Source organism: Nematolebias whitei, chromosome 15, assembly GCF_014905685.2.
Source record: "Nematolebias whitei isolate Nwh7 chromosome 15, NemWhi1, whole genome shotgun sequence".
NCBI classification, from domain to species: Eukaryota; Metazoa; Chordata; class Actinopteri; order Cyprinodontiformes; family Rivulidae; genus Nematolebias; species Nematolebias whitei.
In genome coordinates, this window is record NC_056512.1 from 35,694,195 (window position 1) to 35,718,796 (window position 24,602).

At 39.5% G+C, this 24,602-nt stretch overlaps 4 protein-coding genes across 4 annotated transcripts in view; all 4 read left to right on the forward strand.

The window, feature by feature from the left end:
* icam3 (intercellular adhesion molecule 3) overlaps positions 1-5,701 on the forward strand; it is a 29,974-nt gene extending 24,273 nt beyond the window's left edge. Inside the window, exons 15-21 of the mRNA XM_037688570.1 lie at positions 99-362; positions 444-561; positions 2,499-2,503; positions 3,410-3,676; positions 4,704-5,036; positions 5,118-5,372; positions 5,462-5,701. Coding sequence (XP_037544498.1) covers positions 99-362; positions 444-561; positions 2,499-2,503; positions 3,410-3,676; positions 4,704-5,036; positions 5,118-5,372; positions 5,462-5,469 — 1,250 coding nt within the window. The 3' untranslated portion in view covers positions 5,470-5,701. The remainder of the gene's footprint in view (positions 1-98; positions 363-443; positions 562-2,498; positions 2,504-3,409; positions 3,677-4,703; positions 5,037-5,117; positions 5,373-5,461) is intronic.
* Positions 5,702-6,177: 476 nt separating this feature from the next.
* Positions 6,178-6,655, forward strand: cmc4 (C-x(9)-C motif containing 4 homolog (S. cerevisiae)). The gene is made up of 3 exons (XM_037688433.1): positions 6,178-6,203; positions 6,284-6,343; positions 6,428-6,655. The coding sequence occupies exons 2-3, from the start codon at positions 6,286-6,288 to the stop codon at positions 6,577-6,579; spliced, it is 210 nt and encodes a 69-aa protein (XP_037544361.1). The 5' UTR covers positions 6,178-6,203; positions 6,284-6,285; the 3' UTR covers positions 6,580-6,655.
* A 1,055-nt stretch (positions 6,656-7,710) lies between these two features.
* On the forward strand, positions 7,711-11,774 carry cdc37 (cell division cycle 37 homolog (S. cerevisiae)). The gene is made up of 8 exons (XM_037688434.1): positions 7,711-8,049; positions 8,203-8,484; positions 9,428-9,533; positions 9,623-9,738; positions 9,901-10,023; positions 10,707-10,889; positions 10,989-11,060; positions 11,133-11,774. Exons 1-8 carry the CDS (start codon positions 7,942-7,944, stop codon positions 11,274-11,276), a joined length of 1,134 nt encoding a protein of 377 aa, XP_037544362.1. The 5' UTR covers positions 7,711-7,941; the 3' UTR covers positions 11,277-11,774.
* A 2,948-nt stretch (positions 11,775-14,722) lies between these two features.
* The window catches only part of tyk2 (tyrosine kinase 2), a 13,132-nt gene continuing 3,252 nt past the window's right edge, over positions 14,723-24,602 (forward strand). The window contains exons 1-20 of the mRNA XM_037689102.1: positions 14,723-14,890; positions 15,369-15,569; positions 15,645-15,768; positions 15,849-15,981; positions 16,092-16,255; positions 16,397-16,766; positions 16,852-17,037; positions 17,327-17,484; positions 17,571-17,688; positions 17,775-17,958; positions 18,059-18,177; positions 20,022-20,186; positions 20,274-20,361; positions 20,599-20,726; positions 22,173-22,308; positions 22,664-22,815; positions 22,919-23,069; positions 23,164-23,252; positions 23,319-23,508; positions 23,790-23,908. Coding sequence (XP_037545030.1) covers positions 15,383-15,569; positions 15,645-15,768; positions 15,849-15,981; positions 16,092-16,255; positions 16,397-16,766; positions 16,852-17,037; positions 17,327-17,484; positions 17,571-17,688; positions 17,775-17,958; positions 18,059-18,177; positions 20,022-20,186; positions 20,274-20,361; positions 20,599-20,726; positions 22,173-22,308; positions 22,664-22,815; positions 22,919-23,069; positions 23,164-23,252; positions 23,319-23,508; positions 23,790-23,908 — 2,961 coding nt within the window. The 5' untranslated portion in view covers positions 14,723-14,890; positions 15,369-15,382. The remainder of the gene's footprint in view (positions 14,891-15,368; positions 15,570-15,644; positions 15,769-15,848; positions 15,982-16,091; positions 16,256-16,396; positions 16,767-16,851; positions 17,038-17,326; positions 17,485-17,570; positions 17,689-17,774; positions 17,959-18,058; positions 18,178-20,021; positions 20,187-20,273; positions 20,362-20,598; positions 20,727-22,172; positions 22,309-22,663; positions 22,816-22,918; positions 23,070-23,163; positions 23,253-23,318; positions 23,509-23,789; positions 23,909-24,602) is intronic.

Sequence of the window (24,602 nt, forward strand, 5' to 3'; positions counted from 1 at the left end):
GTTTATCTCTATTCTTCAATGCAGCTCTAAAATCCTGTCAAATCTAGGGGCTAGTTTCACCTCGGACTGCATTTTAATTTGATTATGTTCATTCTCAGACCCACCAACCTTCGCCGAGCCTGAGAATGAGACTCTGGAAGTTACGTCTGATACGAATAAAACTTTAAACTGCAAGGCTGCTGGAAACCCAAGTCCATCATACGTCTGGCGTTTTGCACACTCCTCACAAGAAAAGATGCTGAATCAAATCGGGAACGGGTCCGTTTTGGATCAGGAGGTTCTGCTGTCGGGGATCTACAGCTGCACAGCCTCCAACGACCTCGGCCAAACGACCAAATACATCACCGTGACTGAAGCCAAAGGTAATCTGTTGTCACTGAACCTGCAGCATCTCTCGTCCTGCTCTACAACAGAAGTGTAACCATAGTTCCTGTTCCCCACAGGGGATCGAACCACTTTCGCAGCCATCCTGGGAGGATTTCTTTGCCTGGGTGTCGCGCTCTTCATTGCTGGATTTGTTTTTGCTCAACCAAACGGAAAGTTTTCTTTCCCCAAAGGACAGTCAGGGGTTATATGAGTCGTTTTTGTAATTTATTGTTGCATGACATTTTTTTTTTTTAAGTTTTATAAAAACTACAGTTGAATTATTTGTGTTTTTGAAGCACCACCTAAGTGACTTGATGAGGTGTAAGAAGAACTGTGCATGCGCTGCTGGTGTTCGCTCATGGTTCGCTGGTGCCTAGTTAAAATGCATAAATTTAACCACTGGCTTTATGCTTTATTCATCATCAGTACTTCTTTATTTTATTAACAACCAATATATATATATATATATATATATATATACTTAGTGGAGGGGGTGAGTTTATACGCATTGTGGTTGTTTAAAAAAAAAAAACAGACCTTAATGTGGAAGCATGACTCACAGTTTCTGCTGCATTGTGAATTTTTTATCCTTTTTTAAAGCTTATCTATTTTTTGTTGCCGTTTCATTCGGACTTTGAGGGAATCGTTTTGCAGCCGTCTCGTAAGAAAAGAGTTCTTTCTAATTCACGCAGCTGCTGTGTTAAAATGGTGCTGACTCCCTTTATTGTTGTTGTGTTTCTCGACCAGTTATTTTTGGGTAAACGATTGAAACAGTAACTCGTCTGTGTTAGTCACAGAGACACTGACGTTTGACTCATCTGGGCATTGAAACTTTAGGAGAAACACGTTTTTCTTTTAGAACTCTACATTTTTAAAAACTTTTGTATCTTCTGTTAAGGTCTTTTAAAACCCAGCAGCAGACTCGGACACACTTTTGCCCTTATTGTTTTGTTCGCTTTAATGATGTTCTTCCCAGGAAAACATCCATGTCTAAATGATACCAAAGAACGGTTTCCATGGAGACCACCTCATCTGGTCTTGGTGCTGCCGTGGCAGCAGTTTCTGAAAACCTCAGGTCAACTTTTAGTTTCTTGTAGCATTTTTAGCAGCTGGTTTTTACCGTTCCTGATTATAGTGATGGTCTTTTTTTTAAAGGCTTTGATTATTTTTTTTTTCCTTCAAAGAAAAACGCATTTAAGTTGCTTTTTATCCATCAGTTTTTCTCTACTACTCTGGTTATGAACCACTTCAGTACATCTAAAGTAATTACTTGACATCACTCAGAATACTACCGCACGCAGTGCCAATATTTTAGTTTTGTTTACATTTTTGTTTTTATAAATCATGTTATGATGTCAAATAGTGTGTTTCTATGCAGCCATGTCATTGTTTTAATGTTAAAAATTTTGATGCACTAAGTAGACAAAGCAGGTTGTTTTGGGGAAAAAAAAAAACATTTATGAGCCTCTTGTAACGTTAAAAGCACAAATTCCTGATGCATCAATTTAAAAAAGGTACTTGGAAATGAATTGTTGCTGTGACAGTTGAATTATTTGAACAAGGCACATTTTTGTTCTTTATAAATGGACTCAAAACGTCAAAAGCTGGATGTATTTTGTGTGGCCACCTTCTCTGGCAGAATACTGATTGAGGCCAAGTCAAACCCGTGTCTGTGTTTCTGTGCCACCTTTTGTTAATCTGTTGGACCTCTTCCGCCGCCTCTTTCACTGTGACCTACATTCTGCAGTTCTGAGTCATCCATACTAATTAGAGCCCGACAAAGAGGATGTAAGGAAACGTATACATTATCCTGCTTTAAGTTGCCAAAATAAAGTGTTTATTTTCTCCTAAAAGTGCCTCATCTTTTTGATTTCCAGCAAAGATTTCATCCAAAAGTAGGCCAACTGTTTGTTTATGCTTTGTGTTGCCATGACAACCTGGCAGCTGACAAATTGCTCAGTTTAGTCTAGTAAAAGATAAAGGTTTTACTATAGGTCTGTTTTTTTTTTTTGTCCAGAGAACTTGAGGCACATTTAAAGCTGTAAGTGAAGAGAGAATGTGAGTGAGATTTCCAGCTGTCCTCTCCCATAAATACACCGAAGCGTCTGATTCCTTGCCCTCTTGTGCGACAGTTGTGGTCCGAGCTGATATGCTGCGTATCATTCTGGTCACAGTGTGAGTCCCGCAAGCTGCACGTGTCCAACACTCCGGCCTGCTGGGATTCAACAAATCACGGAGGCCGGAGGAGCTAAGAGCACGCTTGTGTGCACAACCAGGGAAAATGTGAGGAGTTTAAAGTTGCTCAACAATCAAAACATTTTTAATGTGGGGTTCAGACTCATGCTTTCATTGCCCCGTTGAACGATTTAAATTGTGCGGATGTTAAGAGGTTTAATCTACAGGTTTGTTTAGATTTCATTATTAATGTTTCTGACTTAAAACCTACAGTAGAGTTTGAATCCTTTTGATGTTCTGTTAAAAATCCAGTGCAAAGTAACGGGCTTTGTTAAATTTCCCTCGCTGCGCCCTCCTCCCGTCCCTGGAGTCAGCTGGGAGGGAACCCTGTTTTGCTCCGACATAGTTCCCTGCAGAGTTGCCACGGTTGTTCAAGTTGGAATTTTCTCCCTTTCGACGACTCGGTGCAAAAAAAATAAATAAATAAATACGATGGGAAACAACTTTCTGACATGGACTGTGGTGTTTTGCACGTTTTGTTCAGGTAAGATATTCTAAGCAACAAGTTTTATCTCATTTACTTGATTTGTAGATGATGGACGATCCATAAATATTAAATATAAGATAACTGATTAGCTGGGAGACTAAAGAATCAATAAGTAGCATCAGGGAACTAACTTCAAGCAGTTTGTGTATTAAAAATAATATGAATGTATGTTTGAGTGCAATTAAATCTGTCCTGTAAGACTTGTTAAATATCCACATCTGTATCCTGATGTTTATAGTGATTGGTTCCGTCGGTCACTTTGACTTGTGTGTGGTAAATCTAAAAGTGAAAGTCGGTGCTGATTGCTGCTGTGTGCCTCAGTGTCGGGTGAAGGTTGCTCCCTGGTCCTCAAGCCCTCCAGGGTGGTGGTGGGCTTTGGGGAGTCGGTGTCGGTCGTCTGTGAAGCTACGCGCCCGGTTCGTGTTCTGGGCTGGGAGTCGGCCCTCAGTGCTCCACAGACCCATGAGGACCGCTCCGTCCAGTGGAAAGTGGACAGCCTGATCGACTGGATTGAGGAGCCCATCTGCTACGGGGTGTTTTTCACAGCTCCAAGACAGTGTGAGGAAAAACTCAACCTTGTCCTTTACAGTGAGTCAGCTCTTCACTGAAATGTGCTTTTATTTAAAAAAAAACAAAACAAAAAAAACCTCCAGTTCCGGCAAAGTAAAAATATCTTTTAAATCCACATTTTATTTACAATGGAACACTAGACATTAAATGTGTAAACTTAAAAAAAAAACTACACTATTTTATTTTGATAAAATTAGGTAAAACAGCTCGAAAACGTTGGGACAGGGCCTTGTTTACCACCATGAAGCAGCCGCAGTTTCTTTTAAGTGCAAACATCTGAGACCAGTCCTTTGTGTTTTTGGAGAGAAATGTTGCCTCGTTTTTGTCTGATGCAAGATTTAACTGTTCAAGAATATTCTTTGCTGGATAGCAGCATTTGCCATTTTAAATCCTGTATATGCTTTTCTGCATTCGTAGTGCATTTCCAGATGTGTAAGCTGCCCATGCTAAAAAGACACAAGTGCACCCCTATACCATCAAGGAGGCAGGCTTTTGAACTGAGTGCTAATAACAGGCTGAATGGTCCCTAGGATAGAGGATGTGTTGTTTGAAAGGAAACGTCAAAATTTGATGTCTGACCACAGAACAGTCCATTTTAAACGGGTTTGGCCCAGATCAGACGGTGTTTCTGGTGTTCACATATATTTTAACTGCAGTGCTGTCTGAGGCCTAAAGATCACGAGCATCAAATACTGACTTTTGAATTTTTCTTCTTGAAATTACTTCATATTATAAACTGTAGGTGATGGGACATTCAACGTCGTCTCAATTTTCCTTTCAGAAACAATATGATTTAACGCTGTCATTATTTTCAGACTTTTATTTTTCATAATGGTGAACTTCTGCCCCGTCCCAACTTATTTAAGACGTGTTCCTGCCACCATACTCTAGTTGACCTTTTTGCACAAATAATTAGACAAATTTTTAGTTGCATTTTTTTATTTACATTTTACATAACTTCCCAACTATTTGGATTTGCTATTCTAAAAGCCTGACAGAAGCTCAGCTGTTTGACTCACCTGAACGATTTGTGCTCTTCATGCAGAAACTCCGGACAGCGTTTCCATCAGGCCGGTGAACAACACTGGCCCCATGGTGGAGGGGAAAGAATACCAGCTGCTCTGTGAGGTTCAGAATATTGCTCCTGTTCAGTTTCTCACCCTGAGGTGGTACAGAGGGCAAACCGAGGTGTACAAACACTCCTTCTCTGACCTCACATCTTCCTCGCCTGTCCAAGTGTCCTCCACTCTTGTCATCACGCCAACCAAAGCCGAGAATGACGCAGAGTATAAGTGTGTAGCAGAGCTGGAGCTCGGACCAGAGGGACCACAGCCACCGCCTGCTGTGGCCTCGGAGCCTCTCACTGCATCCGTGTACTGTAAGTTATGAAGCTATTTCCACTTTGAAAACAAGTTGTTCTGCATGAATGAGTGATATCTGTCATTGCTTCTTTCTTTAGGTTCGCCAACATTTTTTAATCCTGAAACAGAGGTTTTGGAAGTAACACACGGTGAAGAAATCACCTTAAACTGCACAGCTGCAGGAAATCCTGCACCTGTGTACAGCTGGCAATCCTCCCATCTTATACAGGAGAAAATGAAGGAGGAAGCGGTTATTATTTCCTCCTCATTGCTCCCAGGAACTTACACCTGCACTGTCTCTAACATGCTGGAAAAGAAGAGCAAACAGTTCATTGTCAAAGCAAAGATCAAAGGTAAAAAAAAAAACAGGTCTGAGTTGCAACGTTTGAACATTGTATTCACGCTCGTGTCCCAATGCGCATCTGTCTTTGCTTTCATTTAGCAGTTTGAGGTCCGCTAACTTGAGAAGAATCAGCAGGAAGAGCTTCAATGTGCAGATTTTACTGTTGCTGCCTCAAAGAAGGAAAGACATTCAATATTCAGTGGATGTTTTGATGGATCTTATCAAGTGTTGGGAGAACAAATGAACTGCAGATGTTGTGTTGGTAACCGTGATTTAATATGTGAAAGTTTGTTTAGGCAATAATTTACTTTTTTACACTTTCGATGTGATGATCGTTCTCTAATTTATATTTTTACTAAATCTATATTTTCACTAACAAAGTAAAAACATGTAACATTAAAAAAATGTAGTTACCTGTACGTTTTATATTACAATGATTAGGTGTGAGAAGTTTCTGTACATATGAGCTGTTCATTTCTTTTCTTTACGAATAAAAAAAGAAAAAATGTGGGGTTTTTTATTAATTGAAGCTATAACTCATATTTTGAATGGATTTTTTTTTAAGCAATAGAATTAGCTCTTGAAATTCTAAAACATATTTAAGCTGATTGGTTGCATGATTTAGTCAAACAATAATTCTATAAAAACTAAATTAACTTATATTATTACATTTTACACTTCTGTATTACTGTTGTTCAATGCAACCTTTAACACCTGTTATGCTCCTTTCCGCCACAAGATGGTGGTGTTGTTTTTCCGGAAATGATTGTCGGCGTCACGTGATAACAACACACTACAAACAGGAAGTAGCATAAGCAGCTAACATTATCTAGCAATACAGGTGAGAGACAGCACCTCTAGGTCCTGTCTTATGTGGTTTATTTCAATTTCCTTAAAAATATTGCTGCGTTTTTCTTTCAGACATGCCACAGAAAGACCCGTGTCAGAAACAAGCATGTTCCATTCAAAAATGCTTACAAGGTACATCGAGGGGGTTTTTGTGTGCTGTTAAAAGGTGAAGCTTTACGGTCACATTTTAAGCTACTCTTTCCCCCCGTCCTGCAGCTAACAAATACGTGGAGCGCTTGTGTGAGGATGTGATCCGAGAGATGCGGCGGTGCTGTGAGGCTCAGGCCGGGAACTCCGTCTGCTGCTCCGGGTTCCGAGAATCCAAGCTGGCGGAGAACAAGAGCAAGAAGACAGAACATCTAAATTAAAGGAAGCATCGAGGAAAAATCAGCATTGCATCAATGCTGATGGTCTATATATTCTACAGTATTTATATTATAACTTTTAGGAAGACTGATTTGTTATTAAATGTAGATTAAAGTGTTCTCGACTGTGCACCTTTCCTCATTGCAAGCTTCAGGTGATGAGACTCCTGTCACAACAATCAGATTATCTTGAACTGCTGCCATTTTGTCCACACCCTCTCATTTTTAGATCTGCATGAGTCTGCATGTCAGAATGTGAGACAAGCTTGTTACAAAAGGCTCAGCACGCTCAGGGGAAAACGACCAAGATTCAGACATCCTGATTGTGACACCCTCCTGGTGGTACCTGTCAGGGCCAGACAACCTCTCTTGATATTAAACAAACCTAAAAAAGTTGCCTCATAAACTGCTCCTCACATCTTGAACCTGCTCAGAGTTTGCATCTCATAGGTTGTTTGTATCAAAAGCTAAATGCATGTGTTTATTTGCAAGATGACACATAAAACTGATGTGCAGTTTTCTCATATTGCAGCTAAGCAACAATGTTAATTTTATTTATTTATTGCAGGTATAGCTGGCTGGTCTGTCCACAAACACGTGTGATACTGTGCCAGCTTTCAGCCATTTGATTTGAACTTCAAATTGCCAAAAGAAATGTGATTAAACTATAAGAATATATATATAAAAATGGAAAAACAACAGTAAATGTCTATGTAATACCAACATCTAAACCTGTTTTGTGTAGAAAAAAAAAATCAATAACTGAGTACATTTCTTGCAGCTGTTACTAAAACACTAAAAATAATGAGCTGAGCAGCGTTTACTTTGATAAAATTCCTTTTCATCAAACAATACAATTATTTTGGGTATTAAAAATTCAACTTTATCTTTTTTATTGGCTCGCACAGTATTTTTGGTAGGCTTGGTGTAGCTATTTTTAAATTAAAAAAACAACAACTGTGTTTATACTTTAAGTTCATGTTATTCTTAATTCACTGTAGAGATAATCGTGTCGTTAATATTAGCGAAAAGCTTAAATTCATCTGTGAAAACGCTTTAACATAAAACTGTTCCTTTCTTCTTCGGACGACGTCGTCGCGCAGTGCGTATTTCCGTACGTCGTGACGTAATGACGTAAACCGGAAACAGCGATTCTTTCTAGAATTTTGTAGCAGCATTTAGCTAGCTAATGCTGTGTAGGTTCTACTATATTTATCCTGGAAGAAGTTCATAAATACGCATTTTTGAGAGGTTTGACAGCGTCAGGGTGTTTTCTGACGTGCTTAAATTTGTCGTGGTCAACTTCTTTTAACTTATTAGACTTTCAAAACAAGCTAAGGCTGTTAGCTTGGTTTGGCTTGCAGGATGTCAAGGATAGATTACAGCGTGTGGGACCACATTGAGGTCTCGGACGATGAAGATGATACCCACCCAAACATCGACACACCCAGTCTTTTCAGATGGAGACACCAGGTTAGTTTTGACTTGTGAATAAGCTTAATTTATGGTTGTTTTTAGCACTTTGTAAGCTAGCTAGCTGACTTCCCGTCCGGTGTCGCCCCTGAGGGAAAACAAGAACATAAGCGGATAAGGTCTTGTAATGACTGATGATTCCATGCATTTCAGGCCCGTGTGGAGCGAATGGACGAATTTCAGAAGAAGGGCGAAGACATCAACAAGAGTCTGACTGAATGTCGGCGCAAGCTTGCTGAGATGCAGAAAAAATTACAAGAGATGAAGGTTTCCACATCTGATGATGCCAAAGTAGAGCTGAGCAAAGTCCAGACCGAGGAGAAGAAGTTAAGAAAGGAGGAGCGAGAATGGGAGAAGAAGATGGACGAGTTCAACAGAGAGGAGAAGAAGATGCCTTGGAATGTGGACACACTCAGCAAGGATGGTTTCAGCAAGGTGATCAGCAGACTGAAGCGATGTTCTGCTTCAGATCGATCATAAAATCTTTACTATTGTCATCTGCACTTTTATGAGTCTTAAGTAATCAGACAATTCAGAAGATCTACATTTTAGAATCCTACATGTTGGTGAAACAAAATTTATATAAATTACTAGTCGTGTTATATTTTTGCAAACGCTCCGTTCAGCGTTTCAAAAGTTGCCTCAGCTTTTTGATGACATTCTGTTCCTATTCATATTTAATATCAATTATTTTAATGCTCCCCTTCATGCAGATTAAACATTGTCAATAAGATAACTTCAAAAATGACGACTATATTAATATACGTGTTCTTTTGGTTGCCTTGATTCTGATCTCAAGTCACAGTCAAACAAAATTCATATAAATCTACCATAAAACAGATTTTCTGCGTCTTAATTTCATACCGTTTTGGAAGTTGTCACATCAGGTACTGATTTTTTTTTTTTTTAGATTAGAGGATGACCAATGTAGTTTTTTCTATTTGATTTGATTTTTATTTTTTTAAATCAGTGCAGCCAGTGACCGACGTACAACTATTTATTTGTGTGTGTGTGTGTGTGTGTGTGTGTGTGTGCATGTTTTTGGCCAGTATGTGTTTTTCATTTAATGAAATATAACAATAATAGCTTAGCTTAAATAAATGTATATTTAACAACCTATAGAATAACTTATACACTTACAATTTTTCTCAGAAGAAAAAAAAACTAAATTTTGGGCTTTGGTTAAAAAAGAAAAAAATTGGTGGTCAATTGGTCTACCGATTATTATTATTATTATTATTATTATTATTATTATTTTTCATCTCAACTGGCTTCTTGGATGATCATATTAAAGAAATGTGGCGATATATTCTAAAAAAAACATATCCAAAACACGTAGTTTCACATTACAGATGTTTGCATTGCTTGTTTTCAACAGAGTATCGTTAATGTCAAACCTGATCCTTCTGAAGAGACTGAAGAGGAGAAGGAGAAAAAACACAAAACCTTTGTGGAGAAGTACGAAAAGGAGATCAAACATTTTGGTAAGCCCCACCGACAGCCGTGATAAAAAAAACGAGTCCTTATTATAATGAGACAGTCGAGATTTGAATGTATTCTCGTTTGACCTCAGGCATGTTGCGACGTTGGGACGACAGCCAGAAATACCTCTCTGACAATCCTCATCTTGTTTGTGAAGAAACCGCCAACTATCTTGTCATCATGTGCATTGATCTTGAAGTTGAGGAGGTAAATGGGTTTTAAAAAAAAAGTCTGCTTTTTTGATTCTGTCCTTGTTCTAATGATCGACTCTAATTTAAGTTACAAACAAGAAGACCTTAGTTTAATCGAACGTGACTCTTTGATTTTGCCGCCAACTGTTTTATTCGAAGTGCTTCTTCGTTCTTCCAGAAACATGCACTGATGGAGCAAGTGGCTCATCAGACTATCGTCATGCAGTTTATCCTTGAGTTGTCAAAAAGCCTCAAAGTGGACCCCCGTGGTTGCTTCCGTCAGTTTTTTACCAAGATCAAGGTAACCCAAGATATTTCAATTTTGAATTTAATTTACCAGTAATACAATTGCTTTCATCGATTTCAGCCAGACAGTTAAATTACAGTTCCGTGATGAACACTTGTATATAGTAATGCACAAAGTTACACCTAGACCTTGTTTACTTGAATGCAACACACCAACTCCCCAGATGCTTATTAGTTGTCAACTCGACTCCCTGTAAACGTTCTCACGCTTCCTGAAAATTCTGTGTCGGAGTGCCGTTTCTCTTAATTGTTATTGCACGGCACCGAAATACGAATATGGATGACGATGTTTTAGTCTGTCCAAAATACCAGGGTGTCATATATCACAAGATGGATTTGAATGAATTTTTCTGAAAGAAATCGCTGGTGTACATCTACAACTGCTTAACTTTTGGAGGTAATCCAACTGAAGCTGGCTGCCACAATTAAGGAATATTAACCAGCACAAACTCAGTCGGCTTTACATAAATTGAGCTTAAATTTGATGTGGTAGTAGCTGAGAGTCATACTGTGAGTGTGACCTCTTGTGATACTGCATTGGATTAAGCACAACACTCGGTTGGACTAAAAAAAAAAAAAGCTACAACAAAAGATGATCTTAGTCTAAAATCTGGCAAGAATGGCGGCAGGTGATATGCATTTATTCAAGGCCTTAAACTTGTGCGTGTATTCACCCAGACAGCAGACCAGCAGTACCAGGACGCCTTCAACGACGAGCTGGAATCATTCAAGGTGCGAGTTCGGGGAAGGGCGAAGATCCGCATAGAAAAAGCTATGAAGGAATACGAGGAAGAGGAGCGACAAAAGCGCATAGGTCCTGGGGGGTTAGATCCCGTTGAAGTGTACGAGTCCCTGCCAGCCGTAAGTTAACGTAGATGTCTCAACATTTAGGTCACCGTGTTTCGAGTTTTTAAAATGCCTCGTGTACACTGATAACACAGAACGTGTCGTTAACTGCAGGAGATGCAGAAATGTTTTGACGAGAAAGACATCCAGATGTTACAAGAAGTCATTAGCAAAATGGATCCAACGGTAAGTTGTTTTGGTTACAGATTTAAAGTATTTTACATAGTTGATGATAAAAATATCCCTCGCACATTTTAGGAGGCAAAGCTTCATATGAAGAGGTGCATTGACTCAGGACTCTGGGTTCCCAACGCCAAGACTGATGGGGATGAAAAAGAAGAAGAAGAAGAAGCCACCTACGAAGAGGTGAAGCAGGAACCAGAGGAACCAAAGACAGAGTGACGAGAGAAAAGCCGTTATCGTTATTTGCAAATGTACTCGCCCACTGTTGTGTAACTTCATTATGCGTATGATTAGTTGGCTGATCAATGGAGTAACGCTCTAACGTTCAGTAAGAATAAACGGAGTCCTGTTCGTTTTACAACTGAACTTAGTTGGATGAGTGATCCCAGCTTGGACAAGGAACTGCTGCTGTTCTGTTTGGGCATCACTGATGTTTTATTTGTGTGCGTTTCAGTTTGTGTAGGTGTTTGAACTGACGCCTGCCTGGCTGCAACATTTGGATTAGTGTATTCCTTTCAGATTGGGCTTCTTTTTTTCTAATTAGGTTTTGTTGACATTTAGCTCTTATCCAAAGAATCGTATTCAGTTGCTCGTATGTGTCTGTTTCTATAAACTTCTGTCTGAACTCTCAACCTTTTCAAGAACAAGTTATTGTGTGTTTATCTGCATGGGTGACATGTTGAAAGATGATATGCGTAAGAATCGCATCCGTTTTGTTTCGAGATAAAAGTATTCTTCAGATATCGTCTGTGGCGTGGCTGTAGTTGCTGATCTTGGTTACACGATCTTAATGTGGCCAAACTAAGAATAATTTCTGAAGGTCCAGCCTTCATCAAGGTGTTCAAAAAGGAGTGTATTTCATCTAAAGGCTAAAAGTCGTCTTTTATTAGGTAAAGTTTCCTGATTCAAGTTTCCACCCTAGCGCTGTGCTTTTGTTTTGAAGGCCAGAGTACTTGGACATTGGCTTATGACATTTCAAAATAAACTTAGTGTTAAACGGTCACCAAAAAGCATTTTTAGCTTCATTGTACTGGATTAAATAAAAACCCGTTGTGGCAAAAATGCAGCCTCTCTGAAATGTGAGCCTAGTTTGGTTGTGAAAACAAAGGCAAAGCAAAAACACTTCTAAAAAATATACAAAGTAAAAAAAAAAATCATACAGAAAATACAGACATTTTGTTGCAAAACAAGATGCTGAGGCACTGCATTTATTTTACACAAGGACATGCAAGAATAAAATACACCATTTATACACATATTTTTGTTTTGTTGACATTTTTAAATTGGCATTTTAATTTCTTGAGGTGGCGTCACAAGTTTTATAATGGGACCACCTATTCTATAAAGTGCTTCTATCCAAATACTTGGCTTTTGATTTTCTGCTTCTAAAGTCGGATAAAACAATCATTGTCCGTCATTTGGCTTGGCCGTGCAATTTGTAGAGTGAGGCTTTTTATAATATGCACAAGATTGTACAAAGCTCATGTATATGATCATTTTGGCATTTCAGTGCACCAAATAATTAAATGAATAAACTCATTTTATTAATGTGAACACCCACGTGTCAGAAAGTCAGGGTGCGCAACTCCTCCCCTGTGTGCATGTTGGTAAATCACAGCACACACCTCATATTAACCCACTCCCTTTGTGCAAAAAAGTGCTCCCTCAGCACATATTTATGGCTAAAATATAATTTTAAAGCAACGGGACGGTATTTTGTAATTTTCTGTCTGGCAACTCTGATGTCGTCCCACACTTTGTCTCAGTAGACAAGTAAAGAAAATATGAAGGAATCACAAGAAAAGGAATAAAGGAGCGTCTCTCAGTTGTCTGACTTGGTTCCTATTGTTTGTCATAAAGAGTCGTTCAAATTATTTTGATCGTTCACGAACGTCACATTTCTAGGAGGAGGCACTGGGTCGTAGTGGCTGTGTATGACTCTTCCACATGCTACTGATGCCCTTATTTAAGAAAAATCTTTAATCGCCAATATTGTCTAGCTTCTTCAGACTTCAATTATCCTATTCTATAAACAGCACAAAAATGTTAGAAGAGGAGAAGTCTCATCTGGCGATTTTAGCCTCGTTTTGGTAGCACCCCTAAATTTTAGCTCAGCACCCCTGAAAAATTAAGAAACCATCATAAGGATTTTGTAAGAAAATTCAGTTCTCGAACCTTAAATTCACCAAAATATTGAAGAAATTTAGAATAAATGATACTCTTAAGCGAACCAGTAAAATTATGATTTCATCAATCTATGATTGATCCGACACAAGTCGGATCCTCAACACCACCTGTCAGTTGTCACCTCAGTTTGTGCCGAATTGAAACACCCTTTAACTGCAGGAGCTGGGGGGGCTGGGGGGGCTGAGGGGGCTCGCGATACTGCAAAATTTGGTATCGATCGATACCAAATAAATACAGGTCCAATGTCGCCGATATTGATACAATACTTTTAATAATTACAGTGTATTTTGATGACGTTTAAATGTTTTGTGATTTTTCCTTTGGATCATTTATTTGTTAAAACCCATAATAGAATTAGGCAAAGTTTATAATAAAAAAAAAAACTTTATTATAATAGAAGTTTTTTTTCCTGAAAAAATAGAACCGTAACAAAACAATTTTCCCCAGACCTTGTGATGTCTGGATTTTTTCCTTAAACAAAGTGCACAAAATGATCACTCAAGAATAAATTAAAACGTGTTCAAAAACAATGATAATGAAATAAAAATTGTCCATTATTGCACTCATTTTCTGGATTTTTTTTTTTTTCTTAAACTCTATAAAGTTATTACACTGCAACAAATGTTATAAAACAGTAAAATATATTTAGGATATAAAGGAATAAAACTAAATTTCTCCTCTTAAGTGAATTTCTTTTCTGGGTTTGAAAAAAATAATTACACATCAAAAATAATTAGTGGAAATACAATAAATAAAGTGTAAATAACAAAACAACCTCCAAAGCCTTGAGTTCATAGAAATATTCCCAGAAGCCTCTCTGTGGGCCCTGTCTGCCTTTGCAAAGTTGCTCTGTGCTGTGACAGGAGCGACACTTACACAGACAGTCGGCTCACGTCTTTGCTGAAAGCGCAGCAGTACATACAGGAGAGAAACTGAACCTAAAGTCAATCTCATTACACTGGTATTGATCAAAATCAATACCCACGTTGATATCGATATTAATCTATATTTGGATCGATCTGGCCACCCCTACTATTCACACAAGGAGAGCTGTTGGTCAGGCTATTTCTTGTTTTCTAAAATAGTTATTGAAGCAAGTGCTTACATACAGTATGTAGGTAGATGTTTAACAACTTGTTAAAATATGCCAGAATCAAGCAACGAGCCGTTGTCAGGACTGGGGGCTGAGCAGCACCCCCTAAAGGTTAGAGTCTAGAATCGCCCCTGCCCATCGTCAAGCAGAATGAGCCGTTTGGCATTCGCAGAGAGAAGATCACTCAACACACAAATTCAATTTCTCTTCGAATGTGGATCCATTTACTGCGGTCTGCGATCCACTTCAGGGTGAAGCAGACTTTTGTAAATGTCCGTACTTTTAGCTCTTAAGTCGATGTTTATATTTTTGCGTCTCGCGCGTCGTGTTCGTGCCTTTCCGGTGAAGGGAGGGAGGGAGGGAGGCAGCAGGAGGGAGTGGCCATCTTGGTTTCGGGAAGCAGCGTTTAGTCGAAGCTCAACACACTAGTTCGCAAGAAACCGAGAGAGTAGGAGAAAAGGGGAAATACGCTCCGCGAATAATGAAGCTCGACCGTCAACTTGTCGCGCTGTCTTTTTTAAAGTAACGCCTTTAAGAAAGCTCAACGTTGACGGTAAGTTTTATGCATCACTTGTGTTTAATTATACTTCTGCCATGATGTTTTTATGCACGGACGCTTATTTCCTTGTTATGACGTCGTAAGAAGCGATGGGTCGCATTTTGGCCCCTCGGGGACACAGTCTATCTATGTGATTTAAATACATAGACATATCGACAACAAAACGTTTGTTGCTGTGGGTGTTTTAATCTAAAGCCTAAAAGGTAAACAAGTTTGCTGAGTTATACCCCGGAAGGCCTCTTTAGACATGATCAGGTTGACTGACGTCATTTTAATCAATGTATTTGATTTCGGTGCTCCTTTTATTAATTGTCAGTTTAAAAAGTCATCATATGCAGTTCTGTAAAGCCTGCAGAATCAGAACTGTTAACATTTCCTGTGTACGTGAACTCTTCCTGAGTCCTGATGCCTACTTGAAAAAAAACAGCTGATTAACCGAACACTTGACTTGTGTCTTCTTTTTGCTTCTCAGTGATCTTGTGCAACATGTCCGTAAGAGGATGGTCCAGATTTTTCACGTCAGGAGGAACCCTCCCAGGCTTCAGTGGTCCCCCCCAGTCTCAGGGCATCCATGTTTGCCTGTTCTGGACTAAAGATGGGGAGAAATATTTGTCTCACACAAGCGGAGACGTCACGGCGGAGGAGCTGTGCGTCTTGGCTGCAGAAACCGTAGGTGAGGGAGACCGCTGACATCCATAAGATAAAAGTTTGTGTGTGTGGTGTGTAACAACAGTTTTTCCTCCTGCAGGGATAACTCCCCTGTGCCACGTGCTGTTTGCGTTGTATGACCCACAAGCACGATGCTGGTACAGTCCAAATCACGTTTTCAGCTCAGAACAGGACTCCAATGTAGTGCTTCACTATTGTATGAGGTTAGTCCAGGACTACAACCTCGCATGGTTGATGGTTGAAACACAGCGAGTGTATTTATGTCTTGATTCCTTCTGTCCAGGTTCTACTTTCGGAATTGGCACGGACTTAATGAGAAGGAGCCAACTGTATTTCGATATGCTCTCAAATCTGCGACGGACCAAACTGGTTCCCCTCTGCTTGATATCACATCCTTGGAGTATTTATTTGCTCAGGTTTGCGTTTGACAGACTGCAATGTGTTCTTTTTTTGACTGCGCAGTTGTATAATGTGCCAACAACGGTGGAGTCATGCAACTCTTTGCATCCTGTGTCTCAAACTCCAGGCCAAATATGAATTTGTGAATGAAGTTGTGGAAATGGAGGACATAGAGTCAGAGGAGGAACTAAGTCGCTTCAAAAACGAGAGTCTGGGAATGGCTGTGCTTCACCTCTCGCACCTTGCGATACAGGAAAACTCGACCTTACAGGAAGTGGCAAGAAAAAATAGGTAATGTGATATTGTTAAGGCTTCTATTGTTTAATTATCTGTTTATTGATTGGATTAAAAATTCTTTTTTGTTTTCTGCTTAGTTTTCAATCAATTCTTTGTTTTTTGCTGATGTCACATGTGGCTTTACTCCACTTTCAGCTTCCTACGCTGCATTCCAAAATCTTTTGCCAAACACATATCCAAGGATAACTTTCTGACTAAAATCAGGATCCGGCGGGTGTTTTCCGAATTTGTACGGACCTTCCAGCAGCACACTGTGGATAAAGGACAACTGGGTGAGCAGGAGATCATGTATAAGTACATCTCTACCCTGGAACACTTGGCTCCATGCTTTGGCACAGAGACTTTCCTGGTAACCCACCTGGAACTGCGGGAACACAGCGACGGGAGCAGCTCTTACACAAACCACAGTGGTGGTATCTCGAAAAATAACCCCGGCGCGTCGGCCACGCATGAAATAATGGTGTCCGGCACTAAGGGGATTCAGTGGAGGAAGGTGCACAAGCAGGTTTGTCAAAAGCCACTTTTAACCACCTGCTTCTGGTTTGTATTCCTTTGTGCTGACTTCTCAGCTGCTCTCTTTATTTATCTAGGCACAGCCGAATCCTTATCTCAGGAGCAATTATTTGAACTACACGATGAAATCCAAGCAACACTCCAGCGAAGCAAATGGGAATGCTGCTGATAGTTGGACCTCCTTCTGTGATTTCCCTGAAATAACTCTCATAGACATTACTGAATCTAATGTGCGCATTAGCACTCAGAACAATCACTGCATGGTGAGTGCACTTGTTTATCTGTCGATGTATGAGATGAAATACATTCATTTAATTAGTAAATGGACTTGAGATGCATCAGTCACATCTATTACCACTCCGTTGACTAGATAAGTCAGACTTTTTAATGTTTGAGTTCATGCTGTAGGTTTCATGTTAGCCTCCTGTTTTTTTTTTTTTTTTTTTTTTTTTTTTGTTGTTTTGCTTTTGGCATTTTGTCTTGTTGCAATGACTACGTGTCCAGGTGGGAGCTCAGATTGTAAGCCAGCGGTGCTTCTGTGTTTGTATGTAGGAGGTAGAGATGAACTCCAGCCAGGAGGCCTGCTCCTTCATCTCCCTTCTCGATGGATACTACAGACTGACTGCAGACGCCCACCACTATCTTTGCCGTGAAGTAGCTCCCGCCAGGGTAGTGTTGAGCGAAGCGAATCTGCTGCACGGACCGATGCAGTGAGTTTTCTGTTCTTTTGAAAGCACTTGCAGACACAAACAGGCCACAAAGACACGGTTATATCACCGCTCCGGTGTGCTTGCAGTGATGACTTCGTGCTGCAAAAGCTGAAAAAAGAGGCGGCAGAGGAGGGAACGTTCCTCGTTCGATGGAGTGCCCTCGACTATCACCGCATCATCCTTGCTGTGCTAAACAAAAATGAGGTAAGTCGACACCCACACCACTCTGGGAATTATTGCAGAGCTTAGACAATTTCAGACGCTTTATTTAGGCTTGTGTTTATGCACAGAATGGGTCGGCGCCGAGCCACAAGCAGTTTCGTATCCAGAAGAAGGGTTCTTCTTTCTGCATGGAGGGCTGGGACCGAGAATTCTCCAGCGTGAAGGAGCTCACTGATAGCCTCAAAACTTTTGTGCTCAAGTCTGGTTCGGACAGTTTTACAGTCAGAAAATGCTGTTTGCCGAAACAAGGAGGTTTGTGTTATCGGACGTCTCAAATATTGTGCAGCGTTAGTTCATCTGCACCCTGTGTTGTCTTTTAACTAACTCAGTTTTGTGTTCTTTCCATTTGCAGAAATATCCAACCTGCTCGTGAAAAGGCGGGGTGTTGACTGCGGCACTCACTCGGACTCCTTGCCTCTAAACCTGACGCAGCTCCGCTTCCACCAGATTAAGGACAAAGATATCATACAGGTGGTTAAACAATTAGTTTCTGACACACAAAAAAAAGGTCTCCTGTTGTTACAGTTTTACAACAGAATGTGTAAAAGCATCATCATGAATTTGTTTTTATGTAACCTTTAAAACAGGTGTTTTTACTTTTGCTGCTTACATTATATACACATTACCTAATAATTGTTTTTTAGGTACAATAGTATCATATTAAACAAATGAACTATTCTGAGGTATTTTAATTTTAATGTGCACATACCGGTACCAACAAGGAGACGAGGAGAACACAAGGGAACATGCTCATAGTCACTATTTCTCAGGAGAGATTTTCAAACCAGTTTGTGTTCAGCTTTTTTATTTATAACTGCCTTATTTACCATAATTTCCGGACTATTGAGCACACCCAAATATAAGCCGTGCCCACTAAATAAAATAAATACATTTGTACATATATAGGCCATGCTTGTAGATAAGCCGCAAGTGTCCACGTTGTAACGAGATATTTACACAGAAATATTTTTTTAAAGGTTCAATTAAATGCAGCAGTAACATACACAAATACGCATAGTATTTTTTTTTCTGAACATTGCCTGCAACACGGCTGGTTAAAAAAAAAATACACTAGCCTACCAGGAAGTCACTAGGGGTGCACCAGCCCCATTTTCCTTAATTTTGGAAAATCGGAAATCGGCTGATACTTACATGAGAAACCGATTTTACAGATTTTTTTTTTAGTTTTTAACAACAATTATCTGAACTTCATTTATATTTCAGAGCACTACCTCATGGGCAGTTAAAACAAGTTTGTATTGTTTCTATGATATTGTTCAATGGCATGTTTTTAAGTAAAATAATATTGGAAAATTGAAGGTGCATTGTGACCTTATTAACACCTGACAGTGTCGCTTATAAAACAAATCGGCCGGAATCGGCAGGTCAGACTTTTTAGAAATTGGTGATCAGTGATCGGCCAGAAAACTGCAATCGGTGCACCCCTATTATTTTGTGTAGCTGCAAATAATTTGTTCTGGGGGCACAATGGTTAGGGAAGTGGGGGAAACAAACTTTGACCTGTTCGGTAATTTCATTGGTCAAATTTTTATTTATACAGGTAGTCTCATTGAGTCATGAGGACACCCCCCCCCCCAAGAGACGCATGTATTGGGCAGCTATGTGAGCACCTGGGTGTGACGAGAATAAATGTTTTGGCTGCATGAAGCTCGTTAGCTTGTCTTCCCCCCCCCCCAAAAAAAAAAAAAAATCCATAAATTAGCCGCAGCACTGTATATACCTTGATGTTCAAAGCGTGTGAAAAAAGTAGCGGCTTATAATCCAGAAATTACGGTACTATAAGATCATGGGTGAAGTTTTAAGTTCATCTCAAGTATTAGAACAAATGAAACATTTTAACTTAATTCATATGTGACAGCTAAAACACTAGAGTCAAAAAGCTGCTCTATATATATGATTCCATTTTTTTGTTTTGTTATTAAGTGTGCTTTTATTACATATTAATGTGGAGAATCTTGAAAGAGCATGTTGGTAATGAATTAGATGTTTATTAGCCTCCATAGTGAGCCCGCTGTAGTAGCTTGTATTTTTTACCTACTAACTGGATACACACTATAAAAAGAAACTGTTTTGTCTTTGGTATCCTAATGAAAGACCTATAGTTCATAGGAATGTTATAATGGAATATTTTAGTTTTGTCAACGTGACTTTTTAACACTTTGAACGTACATACTGAAACCTGTAATTATCCCACGTCTACGAGATGATTATACTCACCTGCCTCCTTTGAGTGAACCCAGGTTTGATGCTCTCTGCTGTGTTCCATCATTAATCCAGTTAGTGTTTCTGTGCAGGAAGGGCATTTGGGTCGTGGAACCAGAACTAACATCTACTCAGGACGTTTGCGTGTGTGGGGAGGAGAGGATGATGTGACTGAGTCCAACAACAACTTTTCCAGATGTAAGGACATCCATGTGGTTCTGAAGATTTTAGACCAAAGCCATAAAGATATTGCTCTGGTAAGCTACGATGCTGTTGCTTAAATTGCAATTCAGCAAGTTATTCCATTTATATTTATGCATTTGCTACTTTTTTCTCTATTTAAGGCATTTTTTGAAACTGCAAGTCTCATGAGCCAGTTATCCCACAGTCACCTGGTGTTTGTACACGGTGTATCAGTTAAAGGATCTGAAAGTAAGTGCAGTAATCAGCTACGTGCATTCAATTCTTCTTTTAGTGACTTCCTCATTCGCTGCTTCCTCATTTTACATGAAGTTTGGGTCTTTAGTCATATCTTCCATATAAATTATGAGTAAACCATGGACTTAATGCAAAACTGCACTCAGTAGGTTCTATTTAAAAAAAACAAATGGTATTTGTTTACGTTTGTTGTGGTTTTATTTTAAGTCTGACTTGTTTCTGTTTCCACAGATATTATGGTGGAAGATTATGTGGAGTTTGGGCCTTTAGACCTTTTCCTTCACAAAGAAAGTGCCTCCATAAACGCTGAGTGGAAACTGATTGTTTCCTTACAACTTGCGAGTGCCCTCACTTATCTTGTGAGTTCAACACTTTTTGCATTTTATGCATTATGGTTATTATCTAGAGAGTCCTACACAAATGAGCTGCTGTTCAGTGGGTATTAAGAGTCTAAACAACAAAACAAGACAGGGCACTTTTCTTACTGAACACCACATTTTACACTGGAGCTGCTGCACTCAGGCAGGGAATCATCCAATATAATTACACCATATTAAAAATGCCAGCTCCTGGGTTTTTCTGTTCTCCACTCATATAGCTTGAAGATTACAGAATTTTTAATTATGATTTAGCAAGAGACTGTAAAGTGTCTTCTGTGATGCTTACAAGAAATAAGGAGAAACCGTTCTGTGTGTAGCTTTAGTTGCACAGTTCTCATAAGTCTGTATTCCTTCTCAAAACAGGCTGTGGCTGGGATGGGCTTGTGTAAAAAGAAATATAAATAAAACTAGAGAAATTGCATTTCCTGCGAAAATGCAGTGTGAATGCTTGTTGGTGAAGAACTTGCTGAAAATAGATGAAAAATATCTAAAAACATTCTGAAATGTAGCTGACATAGACGAAAAATCCTAAGTTAGCAGGCAAAAGCAGAAAGAACATGTTTGTTGAATTAAGTTTCATAAGCAGAAATGAGCACAAAAATTAGATTAGCTAAAAAAATCAACCCTGAAATTAGCACACACACAAAAATAGCTGAAAATACAGAAAAGTTTAAACTACCAAGGAGCTGAAATGAGCTAAAAAATGTGGAATTAGTTGATAAAGCCAAATTTAGCACAGAAGAAGTGGAAGGAGCTGAAATGAGCTAAAAAGATGTGGAATTAGCTGAAAAAGTTGAACTAAGCACAAACAGCTAAAAAGTAGCTGAAATAGCAGAAAAAGATTAAATTAACAGAAATAAGCTGAAACGAGAATATCAAGCTGAAATTAGCAGAAAGAAGTTAATTAGACTGAAAGTATCAGAAATTAGCACAAAAAACTTGAATTTATCTGAAAACAGTTGAAATTAGCTAAAAATGCTTAAAAAAACTAACTGAAAATGTAATAAAAAATAAGCTTAAATTAGCAGAAGAAAGCAGGAAAAATACATTTTGTCCAATTAGAAGTGGAAATTATCTGAAAAAGGCAGAAATTAGAAAAAAAACCAGCTGAAAAGCAGCTAAAAAAATCAGAAAGAAGCTGAAATTACAAGCAGGAAGTGGAGAGAGCACATTTTTGCTGAATTAAGCTGAAAACAGTTGAAATGAGTGCAACAAATGTGGAATTAGCTGAAAAAGTTTAAATGAGCATAAAACACTAGAAAAAGCTGAAGCTTTTAGAAATAAGCTGAAAGGAGCATAATAAGCTGAAATCAGCAGAAATAAGCACCGAAAAACGTACGGATCACAATAGTGTGAATGCTTCATAAACATTCACAGAATAAATAAAAATCTCTTTTGAGTCATCGTGTACTTTTCTTATTCTAGGAGACGAAACACTTGGTTCATGGAAACGTCTGTGCTAAGAACATTCTGGTGGCGAGGCGGGGCCTAGAACCTGGCACTTCACCTTTTATCAAGCTGAGTGATCCAGGAATCGCTCTAAACGTCCTCTCAAGAGAAGGTAAGCGCACACAACTTGCAGTGAATCAAGTTTTATTCTTCCGCATTTCTTAATCAGCTGTAGCTGATCTGTACTTTGTGCTTTTCTGCGTCAGGCAGATTTAGGAAACAGGAAGGTTTTACTACACCACTTCCTGTCACCCGTTTCCTGTCGTCTTGTAGTTTGACTCCACATTATAAAGTTTAGTGTTTAAAAAAAACACACAAGTCCAAACGATTAGTTTTGATGGTCAATTTATTTCCTCAAGTGTTGGACAGTAATTTATTTTAATTTCCATGAAATGAGGAGCTGTTCTTCAAAGGGCTTTATTTAGAAAATTCAGAGCCGTTGTCATAAATGTTGTGCCACGCCGCAGAACGTTTGGATCGGATCCCGTGGATCGCCCCCGAGTGTGTTGACAGCAACGCTCCTATCGGCTGTGCTGCTGACCAGTGGAGCTTTGGTGTCACGCTGCTGGAAATCTGCAACAACGGCCTTCTTCCCATGAGTAGCAGCACGTTGTCTGAGGTAAGTCCAGGCTGCAGCTGAAGGGCGGACTTTTCTTCCAACAGGCAAAAACTGTGCATGCCCACACACTTCTCTAAGACCATAACTGCGCTCACCTCTACAGAAAGAGCGATTTTATCAGCAGAAGGGTCGACTTGCTGAACCGTCCTCTCAGGAGCTGTCCGAGTTCATCAGCTGGTGTTTGACGTACGAGCCGGATGCACGGCCTTCGTTCCGCACCGTCCTCCGAGAGCTCATAGAAATCATAAAGAGAAGTCAGTCATTAATTACTTGCCTTCTGCTTGTTTATTTTTTGCTTGTAGCTATTTGACCAACTCTTTTTTTTTTTTTTTTTAAATATACACGCAGATCCTGTACTTCCTCCTGCCATCTTCCCACCACCAGACCCCAGCATGTTCCAGAAGCGCTACCTGAAAAAAATTAGGGATTTAGGCGAGGTGAGTTGAAGCAGGGCACATACTTGTGCGTTAAAAGAGTAATCTGACTAATTTCTCCATTTGCAGGGACACTTTGGGAAAGTGACACTGTACATGTATGACCCCTGCAACGATGGGACCGGGGAACTTGTGGCAGTGAAAGCCTTGAAGCAAGAGAACGGTAACGCACCCGAGGGCTGGATGAAGGAGATTGAAATCCTGAAATCCCTCTACCACTGCAACATAGTCAAATACAAAGGCTGTTGCACTGAGCCAGGTGAGTTCTTAGAAATCTCCTGTCTGCTTTAGAGCTGCTTCTTCAAACTCATGTCAAGTCTTACTTGCTTTACTTTCAAGTAATTGATTTTACTCCCTTCTGTTTTTTTTTAAAAAATTTTTATTCATATTGGAAATCTATTCCAAGTGCACAACTGTTTTTATTGTCAGTATTTGGGGCTTTCAACACTCGGCTTGCTGAGCACCAGTTTAGACAGCAGCTCATCGTTTTGAAAATAATAAAGTAGAAAGATAAAACGCTGCTGGGTTTTGCCCCGACAGGAAGACAAGAGGTCCAGCTGATAATGGAGTACCTGCCCCTGGGGAGCCTGCGAGAGTATCTTCCTAAAAATAAGCTCAGTGTGCCGCGGTGTTTCATGCTTGCTCAGCAGATCTGTCAGGTGAGTTTAGGCGATTGCGTTTCTTGTTCTTGGACTCTGGTTTATGCTCTGCTGCTTCACTTCTGCATGAATGTTGCTATGGATTTCCAGGAGCAATAAAACAACCTAAAGTTGCAGACTTGACAAGTTGTGCCCTATTCAGCAGCAGATGTGGAGTTGCAGTCATTTTGATTACGTGAAAACTTTCATAATTGAAGGTGCTGCTAATATCACCTGCAGGCTTTCATGCTACAGTTTGAGTCCCAAGTTCATCCTATGATGCGGAATGGGATAGAGTTGTAGGTGTTTTGGTAAACCCTTGAAAATAACGTGCAGTCTCATGCAATAGTGTGGTATCTCATATGATCTTACATGATCCGTAAAGCTTGGAGTACGTGTCGGAAATGACTGTCAGCTACTACCACGCCAAATTTTAGCTCAATATCTTTAAAATTCATTGAGTTATAATCGTTTTTGTAAATGCTACGGTTGATTAGTTGCGGTAGTCATCTTGAATCGGGGTAACTAAAAAAGTTAATCAGCTGCTCGACATCCAACAGATGGACAATGTTGACTTTGATGTTGCGCAACACATTAGCATTACCATTTTTTTTTTTTTTTTTTTTTTTTTTTTTTTTCGTCTTTTTTTCTATATGTTATTCCTTTTCCGATAGCAGAACTTATTTTCAAGAGAGACCTGTTTAGGAGGGCACTG